At 50.3% G+C, this 12138-nt stretch overlaps 7 protein-coding genes across 7 annotated transcripts; 3 read left to right on the top strand and 4 right to left on the bottom strand.

Moving 5' to 3' along the window:
- Positions 1-388: 388 nt before the first annotated feature.
- On the top strand, positions 389-1309 carry A1O9_03374 (uncharacterized protein; the record flags this gene model as incomplete). Its single annotated transcript, XM_013408940.1, has 2 exons — positions 389-478; positions 542-1309. The coding sequence occupies 2 exons, from the start codon at positions 389-391 to the stop codon at positions 1307-1309; spliced, it is 858 nt and encodes a 285-aa protein (XP_013264394.1).
- Positions 1310-2354: 1045 nt separating this feature from the next.
- A1O9_03373 (uncharacterized protein) lies at positions 2355-3358 on the bottom strand (the record flags this gene model as incomplete). Its single annotated transcript, XM_013408939.1, has 2 exons — positions 2355-2888; positions 2948-3358. 2 exons carry the CDS (start codon positions 3356-3358, stop codon positions 2355-2357), a joined length of 945 nt encoding a protein of 314 aa, XP_013264393.1.
- Positions 3359-3433: 75 nt separating this feature from the next.
- Positions 3434-4330, top strand: A1O9_03372 (uncharacterized protein; the record flags this gene model as incomplete). Its single annotated transcript, XM_013408938.1, has 3 exons — positions 3434-3692; positions 3811-4190; positions 4250-4330. 3 exons carry the CDS (start codon positions 3434-3436, stop codon positions 4328-4330), a joined length of 720 nt encoding a protein of 239 aa, XP_013264392.1.
- A 157-nt stretch (positions 4331-4487) lies between these two features.
- On the bottom strand, positions 4488-5036 carry A1O9_03371 (uncharacterized protein; the record flags this gene model as incomplete). Its single annotated transcript, XM_013408937.1, has 1 exon — positions 4488-5036. One exon carries the CDS (start codon positions 5034-5036, stop codon positions 4488-4490), a length of 549 nt encoding a protein of 182 aa, XP_013264391.1.
- A 179-nt stretch (positions 5037-5215) lies between these two features.
- A1O9_03370 (uncharacterized protein) lies at positions 5216-7132 on the bottom strand (the record flags this gene model as incomplete). The annotated part of the gene is made up of 3 exons (XM_013408936.1): positions 5216-6421; positions 6476-6884; positions 6936-7132. The coding sequence occupies 3 exons, from the start codon at positions 7130-7132 to the stop codon at positions 5216-5218; spliced, it is 1812 nt and encodes a 603-aa protein (XP_013264390.1).
- A 729-nt stretch (positions 7133-7861) lies between these two features.
- A1O9_03369 (uncharacterized protein) lies at positions 7862-10171 on the top strand (the record flags this gene model as incomplete). Its single annotated transcript, XM_013408935.1, has 4 exons — positions 7862-8128; positions 8194-8268; positions 8322-9153; positions 9240-10171. 4 exons carry the CDS (start codon positions 7862-7864, stop codon positions 10169-10171), a joined length of 2106 nt encoding a protein of 701 aa, XP_013264389.1.
- Positions 10172-10318: 147 nt separating this feature from the next.
- A1O9_03368 (uncharacterized protein) lies at positions 10319-12125 on the bottom strand (the record flags this gene model as incomplete). The annotated part of the gene is made up of 2 exons (XM_013408934.1): positions 10319-11785; positions 11838-12125. 2 exons carry the CDS (start codon positions 12123-12125, stop codon positions 10319-10321), a joined length of 1755 nt encoding a protein of 584 aa, XP_013264388.1.
- Positions 12126-12138: the final 13 nt, after the last annotated feature.

Below are 12138 nucleotides of genomic sequence, written 5' to 3'. Positions count from 1 at the left end.
TCTGTGTGGGAATGGGGGATTACCCCAGTGAAGGAAACTCGGATATGCATCGGCCGCGTTGATTACTCCACCAACTTCCGAGTCACCCACGCTCTCGAGGCTACCACCAATGCCGGCTCAATCATCAAAACTTGTTCTGAGGGGTATTAACCACAGACCGGGAACTTATTCGAGGGACTGACAGGCTTATCTGCGATTGACGACGTCGCTAGAGACAACCCTTATAGCTGATATTGGACACTTGCAAGAATCGATAACCGACGACCACATATACGATGAGTAAGTCTCTTCGACGGACCGGGGAAATAGTGAGCGAACCTGTTATACTGATACTGATCTCAACACAGGTCTCACCCCAGTCCACTTCTTCTCCCACGGGTCAACCCGCATGCTGGAGGCAGATACCGAATCTGGAGCATATTGGAAGAAATGCGGCGATGAGGCGCTCGCCCATGGCGTGAAAGGGATCATTATCATGGTGAGTCTCAGGTGGCGACTGTAACCTTTTCCAGGGACAAAAGACTCATGACTACATCTCCAGGGTGCCCATTGGGACTGCCTCGGGGACAAAATGGAAATTGCCACCAACCCTGCCCCTGGGAAATCTCCCTGCCCGTATGTCACGCAGTCACTGTTCACGGAGTGGACCCCCAACCCAGACATTCCCACAGCTCATCGATGCATCAACATGCTGAAAGCCGAAGGTTTCAACGTCTCGGAAAATCCGAACTTTGACTGGATCCACGACACTTTCATGGTGCTGATCCGGATGTTTCCCGACGCCAGCAAATGCCCCCCGACGACCATCATCTCGATGAACGCACGGTACGACCCGCACTACCACATCCGCGTCGGCGCGACACTACGTCCGCTACGACGCGAAGGCTACCTTTTCGTCGGCACCGGAGGAGCGGTGCACAACCTGTACCGCAATGTTTGGCGTCCAATGCTCTTGTACCGCGACAGCCTCGGCCAGGAGCAGCCACCGGAGACCTGGGCTCTAGACTTTCGACAGGCAACAGAGGACGCCATTACCCGGAACTCGGGTCCGAAGTTACGGAAGGCCGTAGCCAGGCTCATGAAGCACCCTCAATATCGCGATGCTCAGGCGACCGACGACCACTTTATGCCGGCCTTGTTTTGTGCGGGAGCTGCTGGTGACTGGGAGGATGTGAATACCACCAATGTGTTGGGCGCAGAGACGTGGGAACTGACCAACATGTGCAATTCGCAATTCACAATGGGTTCTTATGGAGAACCAGGGCGGGTATTGGGAAATGGTGCTGTAGCTACCCCGGTCGGTGCCTGAAATGTTGAATAGATATATGGGCGGGCTAAGCATCCTCACCTTCGCTACCTACGCTGGGTTTTTAAGACCATGGATACCCAATCCTCCGTCCTGAACAAATTGTACGAGCCTATCGCGATATAAGATTCAGTGATCGTTAGCTAGCCCCGACATTAGAAGCGTGGCAGCGCCAGAGATATGTCCCTTGTAAGTCTCAACACTCTCGATTACTCACTCATTGTGGACATTCCAAATGACGGGAGCTAGATCACCTGATAGACCCAGAGACCATTCAAATGCATCTCAAAACGCAGTAACTCTTTGCTACACCTATATTTTGGACATTGTACACACAACAAAGCATAAATCCCTGCACAGTGACACCGATCTCAATAGAGGGCAAACTTCCCACTGCCATACCTGCGAAGAGCGAAACGGCCCAAAAACCCCAGACCAGCTAGCAGAGGAACGCCAACACTCGCGACGCTTAGCATGATGGCAGCATCAAAGAAACCCAGCTGTTTGCCTGGTCTCTGCCCAGTAGGCTTGAGCGGGACCTCGGCACTATGTGCCCATTTTTGGAATTTCCTGTTCTCAGACTGCAGCATCATGTCGATGCCATCGTCTAGCACCTGAGGGCTCGCTTTCAGCACCGTCGGGCGCGAGTCTTCGAACAATTGCCGTGTGTACCTTGGAAAGAGTGAAGATTGCTCACGAGTCGTGCTCTCCGAGGGAGGGAGTTTGGGCCCCACAAGAAGTTCGGCTGGAAGCATATTCACGCAGGTGAGGCCCGCGTCTATATTGTTGGCCAAGTATTGAGCGTCGGCTGGGCTGGCAAAGATGAACGCTGCTGCAGGGTTCTGCGGACGATGAGAACTCCCCGACTCACCTCCTTCGTTCAATTCGGCGGAAAGGTCGATTGCTTCATCGGAACTCGTGACTCTGCAAATCAGGAGCGTCGAGGGTGGATATTTTGCTTTCAATGAAGAAGTAGGGTCCCCGTCTGAGCTGCTACCGGAGAAACTGTGAGTGACTTCACACTTCATTGTTTTGGGGTGCGGAATACTTACTTCTCAGGGAGTTCAACTATGGCCCCTCGTTTGCCGGAGAGAAGTACCTTGTGCCCATCCAGCTGCTTTGAGCCACCGAGTCCTTTCTCTGATGTCAGTAGCTTTTGTTTTGCTGCGCCTGTGTTGAGACCACCGTACGAGCGGCTGACAATCTCTACTGTGTGTGTTGAGAATGCTTTGGCCACTGCTTCGTGTACGAATATCACGTCTGGTGCGTATGCCGATGTATTGCCGAAGCCAAACTTTGCCACCACTAAAGTGCGAGCAGCAAGCCTGAGATCAGCTGTCCGATCGACAAATGCAACATTCTTTGCAGATGAGGGCGAAGCGATCAGCTTCTTGGACCAAAGTAAATCCGAACTTCCTTTTGACTGAGTGCTGAGGATCTCATTCGCCTGGAGCACTACCGCACACTGTCTGAGGAATGAAGGGGCGGGCCTTTCTTTGGATATGGCGAATGTGTCTCCACTCAAAGCCTCTTGAAGGCTGTCCCGTAAAGCCGAGCTTGTCCTGTTTGTAGTCTGTAAAAGCTGTTTCTCTTGTGAGACAAGATCATTTTGGCGGCGTCGAGCCTTGGGAGGAGACTTACTTCAACAATTACACAATTTCCAGCAGCCATCGCAGCGCATAGTGGAGAAAGCACGGAATAAAGGCCACCTCGTGGCACAATGTAAACGATACCAACACCTGCGTACCGGTTCAAGCGCTCGTTGCCATTCTCAATGGTTTTGGTCGCCGCGACTTCTTTCTCGAAGTCGATGCTCTCATAGTGAAAGCGGACCTCGGACAGAGAAAGCGAATATTCAAACAAGGCTTCACCCGGCGAATAGCCATAGTCATCTTCTAGAGCCCGGATCAAGAGGGCCTTGTTCTTGACTATAATTGGTTGTAAGCGGTGGAACTGAAGCTGTCTATGACGGAGTGAGCGTGCCGTCCCTTCAATATCTGCGATGGATATACGAGGAAATGGATTCGGTGCTGGAGACTTCATAGTCGACATGGTGACACAACCACAGGTGAATGATGAGATAGATCCAAGCAAGTCTCGGTGGTGTTGATAGTTTCGATCTGGTCGATGCTTGCTGGAGCTACTACTGTTCGTGTGATGTCCAATCTTTGTATTAGTGCCAGCCCTGCCAGCCCCGAATTGCTCCAGCACTTCCCAGCAACGTGGCTGAGCCAATGGCCTAACGTGACAATGCAACTCCAGGACGGTTCGGCCGCAGATCCCATCGGAAAGGGGCCAGGCGGAACAGGCCATGCGGCAGCTTTTGGGTCGAGTATCGGAAAGGTCAGCCTGATGACCGGCTACCCCATCTCGGCAATTATGCAACGTGCGCTGGTGACTTAGTTGTACGACTGCTTCACCAATAGGATTGTCTCTGGGAAGCGACTTTCGTGTTGTGAGATATATCACATAGCCGACTTGGTAAACCTTGACTTGGACGATAGGAACGTACGTCCAAGGCGACGATAACTCTCCTGCGATGTCGAGATCCTCCACGACCGAGACCGTCAACCCCTCAGTGCACGAACTACTACAAGCATACAATGTGCACCATACCGGGACTGACGAGGAGGTGCGATTGGCACCTCAGCCGTCTATCAGACGACAGCAAGCACAGTTAGACTCGCCAAATGTGTATTCATCAAACCGAACTTCAGAGTCCCCTCCCGCGCAGATCGATCCAAACGATGTGTCTTCGCGGCGCCGGGTTCCCCCCTACCGAGAGACGAGTCGAGACCATGATTTATCTCTACGACCGGGTGGACGAGACAGCACAGAAGCAACTATAGTGCAGGTTATGTTCGTCGGTGTGTACATTACGGGGGTAGGTTGCCCCGTTAATGCGTGTGGGGAGGCAATCACATCACTGACATGGTACCACAGGCCCTGAATCGATGGTGGAGGCAGACTGGTGGGCGACTAAATGATAAATTTTTCCAATACGAAGTAGGGGGTGAATGGTGAATTGGGAACTGGTACTAAGTGAGATGCCAGGAAGACGATGCTTGAATTTTGAGACTTCAAAGTGACTGTACTCGATTGTAGACGTCGAGCACGTCGAGCACGTCGAGCACTCAAATCTTCTAACATTTATGGCATTCTGTTCTTTTACCAGTCGGAACTAGTCAATTCCACCTTCATCCAGTTCGAGTGCTTTTCCATTAACCATAACCTCCTCCGAAGACTGCAGCACATACAGCATTCTCCCCCAGGTTTCCGTACTCTTATTCCTCCATGCATGATTCGTGCCTCGCTGGACAGCAACATCGCCCCTTTTAAGAGTTCTAGTTTCACCAGAGTCCAAAATCAGTTCAATTTCTCCTTCCAAGACCACGCCAAAGTCCAATGACACCGTCCGATGCATGGGGGAGGCATAGCCAGGAGGGAAATCAACAGTGCGACAGACGGTACCGCCTGGAATGACTATGGCTGGTGGCGTCTTCAGATAGCCTTTATATCCTTCGAGATCCTTGTCGTCGTTCATGGAGACAGGGAATTTGGAAGTCGTGAACATAAGGCTGAATTCCATGTCTCCTCCCATGACGGATCGGACTGGGGCTTCGGCGGGTATGGCATCACTGAAAATCGCCTCGGATTTGTCGTTGTGAGCCGTGATATGTCGTTGTAGAGGACGCAGAGGGCTGAGAGGCTGAGGGTCTGTAGTAGCCATGATTGGACTTTGAAACAAGTTGATCGATCCTCGATGATGGATAATTACAACGAAGGCGTCTATCCTCGGATGGGAAAGGCAGAAGCTGGATTCGTGCAACGGTCAGGCCACTAATTTATCGATTGAATCCCAAAGTCTTGTCTATCCTGCAATTCTAGTATAATCCCTCCAATTATCCCTCACTTGGCCGGGATTACAGGCAAGAGTACATAATTTTCGTACTCGGGGCCGAAGTTAATATGATTCCAGCCATCCAACAAATCCCGAGGCCGATCGGCATCCGATGTGTGTTCGAATAAGCCAGCCCCCTGCGTGTCGCCGGAAGAGACCTCAAGCACCAGTCGGTTACCCTTATCCACAACAACATTAGTTGGCCAGACCTCCACATCTACCCCATACACTTCTCCAGGCTTCACAGGTAGTACATCCGTGGACAGATATTCCCGATGGGGGTGCCAAGGTTTAGACCGGGGGTGATTCGGCTCCGTTTTGCGTAGACTTACCCTCAACCAGCCCTTGGTTATTGGCACCGGGTCCCCTACAGTGCCTGTGTAGAGAATCTCGTTGCCTGTCAGGTCTAGATGTCGCAAGGTAAGAAACAGATCCAGTTCTGAAGGTTCCTTTGCAGCCTCCGTGATGCCCGAACAGGAGACATTCAGATGCACGACAATGTGCCCTGTAATCTCTGTCTCGTGTTGAAATGGTTCAGAAACAAATTGGACCAATTGGGGGTTTTGGAGAGTCCCTAACGCCTTGTACGATAGTTTCGATTGTTGAGCGTCGTACGAAGCTTGTGATCGCTGGGTGTTGTACGAAGCAGAGTCAAGTAACTGCTTACCCATGGTCAAGAAGTATTTGGTATAGTCGGTCCGAGCAATCGGCCATTCGTTTTCAAATCGATGTGGATATCGCTTTTCGGCCTCGACATCGTTGTAGCCGACATTGCCCTTGCGCAATACTAAGCCCACCTTCGGAGCTTGCCCCGTGGACCAGCCTTGAGTATCACGCCCCTTTAGAAACGCATCCAGAAAGCTTTTCTGCATTTCAACGTTTTCTTTCCCATAAAAGGGTAAATCATGACGTCCTGTGATCAGTCTGAGGTATCTCAGCTTCGAGCCGGCGTTTAGATACCCTTCAATGTTGCCTCGTAGATGGAGCAAAATCCCACCCCAGTTACCAACGGATAGGACTGGGACTTTGATGTCGTTCATATCATAGTCTTTCGAAGCATAGTAATCTTCATCTCGAAAACGGTGTGTCTCGTTGTCTTTCGTTTGATCCCGAAGATTTGTAAGTAATTCCTCTTCTGAGAGGTCGCCTTCAATGGTGTCAAACCCCCAGTTCCTAGCTGCTCTTCCAGGCCGCCCGTATTGATTCGTGATGACCTAGATCCTTGGTAAGAGATTTTGTCTATAGCGAAAGAATGGATGGAACCCCACCTGTCTGTTCCACCAAAAGCTAATAAAGGTATTTGACAGGATTCCTCCATGTCTACACCTATCGCGATAATAATCGGACATGCCTTCCCACGGTATAATGCATGCTAGTCCTTTCGGTTGACGTGCAGCGACTCTCCATTGGCTTCCAGCATAGTAACTTATTCCAAGAAGACCAACTTTGCCGTTGGACCATGGTTGGCTTGCAGCCCATTCAACAACGTCGAAGAATGCTTCGCTTGTGCCACGAGACATCGTATTGAGTACGCCGGGTGATTGGCCTGTACCTCTCTCGTCCGCCCTCACTATCGCATACTCATGTCTCGTCCAATAGCCCGGATCCGGTGTTTCCCATGCTGAGTGCGGTGAGTGGTGATCTTCGGGCACCTCGCTGAAAGAATCCGCGTGGAAGCTGGATAGTATGTTGGTAACACCATACAGGACTGCATCTTTCGGCACTTACTGGCTGTAGTGTATGTCTTTGCCATAAGGCCCGTAGGTTACCAGTACTGGGTATGCTTTGCTCGTATCTTTTGGTCGGTACACATTGCACCTGACTACGCCTTTATCGCCCTTTAGAGCCACGGTCACATTTTCCTCGTAGACATAATCGAATGATGTTTGATCGATCTTGTAAAGATCTCTGATTGGATTCGGCATGATTGACTCTTGACGAAACACGCAATATCGAGGAAAATCCGGAGAAGTGTCGCATAAATCTGAGGGCACTTTACGTATTCTTGAGGCTTTTGTTTAGTTGTCCGAATGGTGCACCGCTAGCGTACTCGGGGATCTGAGTATTTCACTGGCAGTTGAAGTTTAAAGAGGGGTTCGTACACCAAGTCCGGTTTGAGGCTCCTTTCTTCGGAAGTGGTGGGGTAAATGTGTATCAGGGTCCAAGATCCCAGGTCCCAGGCAGGAATCGGGCCACTCATCCAAAGACACATTCTAAGACAAAACGATGATGGGACAGATACTGAGTTTGGCGCATTGGGAAGAGTACTTGCCACTAATGTGTCTAGATTCTTTTGCTTGAACCCTCTGTCGATCTGATCTCCATAACGCCTATGGGATTTCTGGCCGGTTATGAAATGAGGTGACTTCCGGCATCCGCGTTGAGCCTTAGAAGTGCTGTGTGAGATCACTCCAGTTTCCGATCAATCTGGGTAGGGTTGAACGAGGAGGAGAACCCGAATATGCATCGGTCGATGACTTACAAATGAGAGTCACATTCGTGATGCCAACTCCCACGTTGCACAACACATGCTAGCCTCTGAAGTGTGCCTCTGAACATACTTAATTGAGAAAGAGGCTCACTCTTTCAGTCTCCAGTTGCTGTGGAGAACGCCCACCGAGTGGGGCAGCTTAAAAGCAAGGACAAGCAACGATATGTCTCATACAACCCACGATCCTATCATCAACGGTGTCAATGGCACCGAGGAGCGGAAACTCGAGGTCATTATTGTTGGAGGAGGAATTGGTGGCCTTGTTGCTGCGATATCTCTAAGACGACAAGGGCACAATGTTGAAGTCTATGAGCAATCGCGACTCGCAAATGAAATCGGAGCTGCAATTCATATGGTCCCCAACGCGGTCGGTGTACTGAAGCCATTGGGGATTGATGTGGCGGATAGCGGAGCCATTCCATGCGCACAAGTGAGTTCTTGAATGCAGTCATTCCGTTGGCCCTCGTATGATTCAGGGTTGCTGACCCAGGGTAGACTGTGCTCTTTACCGCGAACAACGAAGTCATGCAGAAGATAGATAACACAAGGGACGCCCATAGATGGCAAAACGTAAGCACTAGCAGATTCTCGCAGTCGTAAAGAGCTTATGCTAACAACGAAAGCCATGGATGATGGCTCACCGAGCCCATCTTCACACTCAGCTCAAGAACGCAGCAACTTCACCCGACCAACCCGGACGACCGGTGAAACTCAATACTTCTTCCAAAGTGATAAGTGTCGACCCGGAAATTGCGACGGTACATCTCGCAGACGGCTCTTCACATTCCGGTGATGTCGTGATAGGAGCGGATGGAGTCCATTCCAACGCAAGAAAAGCACTCATGAACGACGCACCAGCACCAGTCAAAGGGGCACATAACTGCTTTCGCTTCATTCTAGAGCGTCAAGTGGCAGTTGACGATCCGGAGACGAGGCTACTTGTCGAAGAAATGAACTCCATGAATATGTGGTACTTGGCAGACATGAAGATTGTCATGTACTCAACGTCTAACAACAAGCTGCTGAATTTCGTCTGCATACATCCGGAACACTTAACTAGCGTCTCGGACGACTATACCAAGTCTGCATCCAAGCCACAAATGCTTGAAATCTTCAAGGACTTCCACTCGTCGATTGTCAAACTGATGGGCAAGGTGGATCCTGCAGACCTAAAAATATATCCACTGTACCATATGGAAGTGCTTCCAACATTTGTTTCCGGGCGAATGGCATTGATCGGCGATGCGGCGCACCCTTTCACACCACATTTGGCACAAGGAGGCGCAATGGCGATAGAAGATGGTGCGGCATTGGGCGTCATGCTTGGAAATGGCGTTCTGCCTAACGACGTGCCAGAGCGGTTGCAGCTCTACAACAAAGCACGTTATGAGCGAGCTACCAACATCCAGCAATTTAGTGTGGAGGTCGGCAGAGACTCGGTTTCCTCTAAACCGGGTGAGACCTCGAAGCTCAAATGTAAGGTTCATGTCCACCCGGTCGGGGCGTATCGGATGAAAAGGGCCTAATATTGTCTTCAATAGTGAACGATTATATCGAGTATGGCTTTAGCCACGACGAGATCCATGCTTCGACAGAGTTGCTTCGTCAACACCAGTGGCGGCAACAAGGAAGCGCCCAATGCTGGAGACAGCCACTAAGTTTTGGATTGCTACCCGGCCCAAGACAAGATGCTTTTGGACGCTCCCACCGGCAGGCACTGCGGAATTCCACAACGACGAAAGCAAGTATCAAGTTCAAAACCAGCTCAACAATCCTTCGAAATCTATTCCCGAATGAACGATACTCGTTCGAGAAGCGTGACACTGTTGCCGTGGCGTCATTCTCACTTCAGTCGCTCGAGAACATGGCCTGGCTCGGTGGAGGCGGCTATGACTTGTTGGCTTTGTATATCCACGATGTCTGTTATCGACAAAACAATGGACAGATCGTCAAAGGGACGTTTTGCCCAGTAATGTTCGAGAACCTGGCCGATCCCATTGTAACAGGCCGTGAAGAGCTTGGAGTGCCAAAAGTGTTCTCCGACATTGAGATTTCGCGCAGTAGCACATCTTGTCATGCGACTCTTTCTTGGAGAGGCACGCAATGGGCAGAATTTCATTGGAAAACTCTAAAATATGACACTGCAACTGTGGATGAAGCAGAGGACCCAATAGGGGGCTTGTTGGTCCATAAATACATTCCCGCAACGGGGCAAAAAAGTCCACAGGAAGCGGATGCGAATTACGCAGTGTTCATCCCAGCGGAGCCAGGGGTATCGACCATCAAGTCAAAATCAGTCGCGAGGAAAAGCGACCTTGAAGTCAGGATCACCGATCTGGGCTGGCAAAAGTTGCCGACTTTACACCCTATAGTGAGCAGGCTCGCAGAAATTCCCATCTTTGAATTCCTGGATGGTGCAGTGACGGCATATCAAGGTGTCTCTGATCTGGCCGGTGCGCAGCGTCTAGATTGAAGAGGCTACTACGGGACGGACTTGGCTGTATGTCTTGGTAGGCAAAGGGGAAAGGAGACGTCAGTGGTTGTTTCCTTCAGATATCGTCACCAGGTATGATTATAGTTATAATCTCGAGTACATGATTATTGGCCCTTAGTAACTCATCTATTTGCTGTGGTCAGACAAAAGGTCATTGAGCGCACTGGCAAGGTGCTTTGCCACCTTTACTTTCAAAGCGAGAAGTAGTTGACTGCCGTTATCGATGACAACGTCGCCAGAAGCGTCCGAGCCAGACTTGCCTCCCGCTCCATACCACAGAACTAGGGTAGAGAAGTAGATGCAGAATGGGAGATGAGGAGACTCAAGAAGGTGTGACTTGTCTGCGTGGAATTGAGTGCGCCGACGTGCCGTTGACATAGCCTCCCTAACAAGGCTCTGGATAGCTTCGGAATGCCAAGATGCAACGTCAAAATGCGAAGTAGATGTCCAAGTGGCAATGGAGTGGGAAACCTTTCCCGGTTCTGGGCTGTTCGCCGAATCTATGAAATCTTTGGCGGAGCGTTGGAGAATTCTCAAATTTGAGTGAAGGTTGATATGAGTTAAATGATAAAGCAACATTGTTGCAAAATGTGTCTGCGTCGGAAACTCGGCATTCATCATCCTTGATTGGTTCCATCTCTCAAGCCCTAACTCAATGAAATCATGCTTCCACAGAAGCTGTTCACTGGGATGGGCTAATCCGTGAGGACACAAAGCCCAGGTATATGAGCTTATTTCTGCGAGGGTCTCCAGACTGCTCGATGTCTCGCCGTTGACGCAGCTAGGGCTCATTAGGAACCGTAGATGGCTTGTTGACCTTTGAAACGACTCGTTATCATGGTCTCCAAGGTGGCCGTTAGCAAGCGTGGCTTCGAAGAAAGAAGGTGCACGTAGAAGAAGAAGTACACGGTAGCTGTCTAGAACATGAGCAGCCCGTGACAGAAGCTGCAGCTGGCTTTCTCGCTCAGCAGAATTTCCGTCGAATGCAGCTAGCCAACACGACCGTATCGTGCGCAGAGTCTCTGAATGATAAGCTTCAGTAAGCTCATAGCTTCGCTTATCTCCACTACAAATTCCGTATATCTCGAGAAGGATCGAGGTTTTAGCTCTATCCATGGCTGCTCGGAAATAGGTGGGCTTTGGTGGAATCATTGCTTCGAGTTGCATTCTTCTAGCATCATTGTAGAGTTTCCTAGCCACTTTGGCACTTTCTGAGACAGTACAGAAGAGGCCTCCAACAGCAGCCATCGCAAGGCAAAGCTCTTCTTTCGTGTCTGGCAAGACCTCAAAGTCAGAAAATATGGCGAAGGTACTGGAAAGATGAGTCCTAGCTAGATTAAGGAGAATGTTGATGACTTCTTCGTCATAAATTTGAAGATGTGGAGGAGCAGAGTACCATTGATTCCATAGCTGTCTCGGTTCCTCCCTCATTGGACTCGGTGCCCTCGAGCGGCGTTGAAAGAAGTCTCTCATCATGGTGATCGCCACGTCCATTTGAGAAGTACTGTCTATTTCAGCGAACAGTGGATTGTGGGACCAATTTTCGTTCTCCAGGGAGAAACCCTCGACATCTTCCAGCCAATTCTCAACGCCCTAGGCTTACGGTTAGTGCCGTTGGGGCAGGTCTTAGCATCGTGAAACTCACTAATGTAGGAAGTTGCCAGTCAAAGCCTTCTAAGAACTGAGGAATTGGATACCCCCAGCTCTCGTCCATCATGATTGGCTCGTTTGGAAAAGCAGCTTCTATTGCATCTATGGTGATCGAATTCGGAGCATTCATTGGCAAGTTATTGGTCTCTTGATCCCGCGAAAGGTCAAAGTCTGCCGCGGAAATACTATTGACAAGAACAACTGGATCGCCAGGGCTAGTATCGAGGCGCGTGCCCGAGTTCGAGGTACTGTGTGGTTCAAATCCGTCCTGAACCAACAGCATGGCGCTTTGATCT

This window comes from Exophiala aquamarina (assembly GCF_000709125.1).
Source record: "Exophiala aquamarina CBS 119918 chromosome Unknown aczIA-supercont1.2, whole genome shotgun sequence".
In the NCBI taxonomy this organism is placed as follows: Eukaryota; Fungi; Ascomycota; class Eurotiomycetes; order Chaetothyriales; family Herpotrichiellaceae; genus Exophiala; species Exophiala aquamarina.
This window is presented reverse-complemented; position numbering and strand designations above follow the sequence as displayed.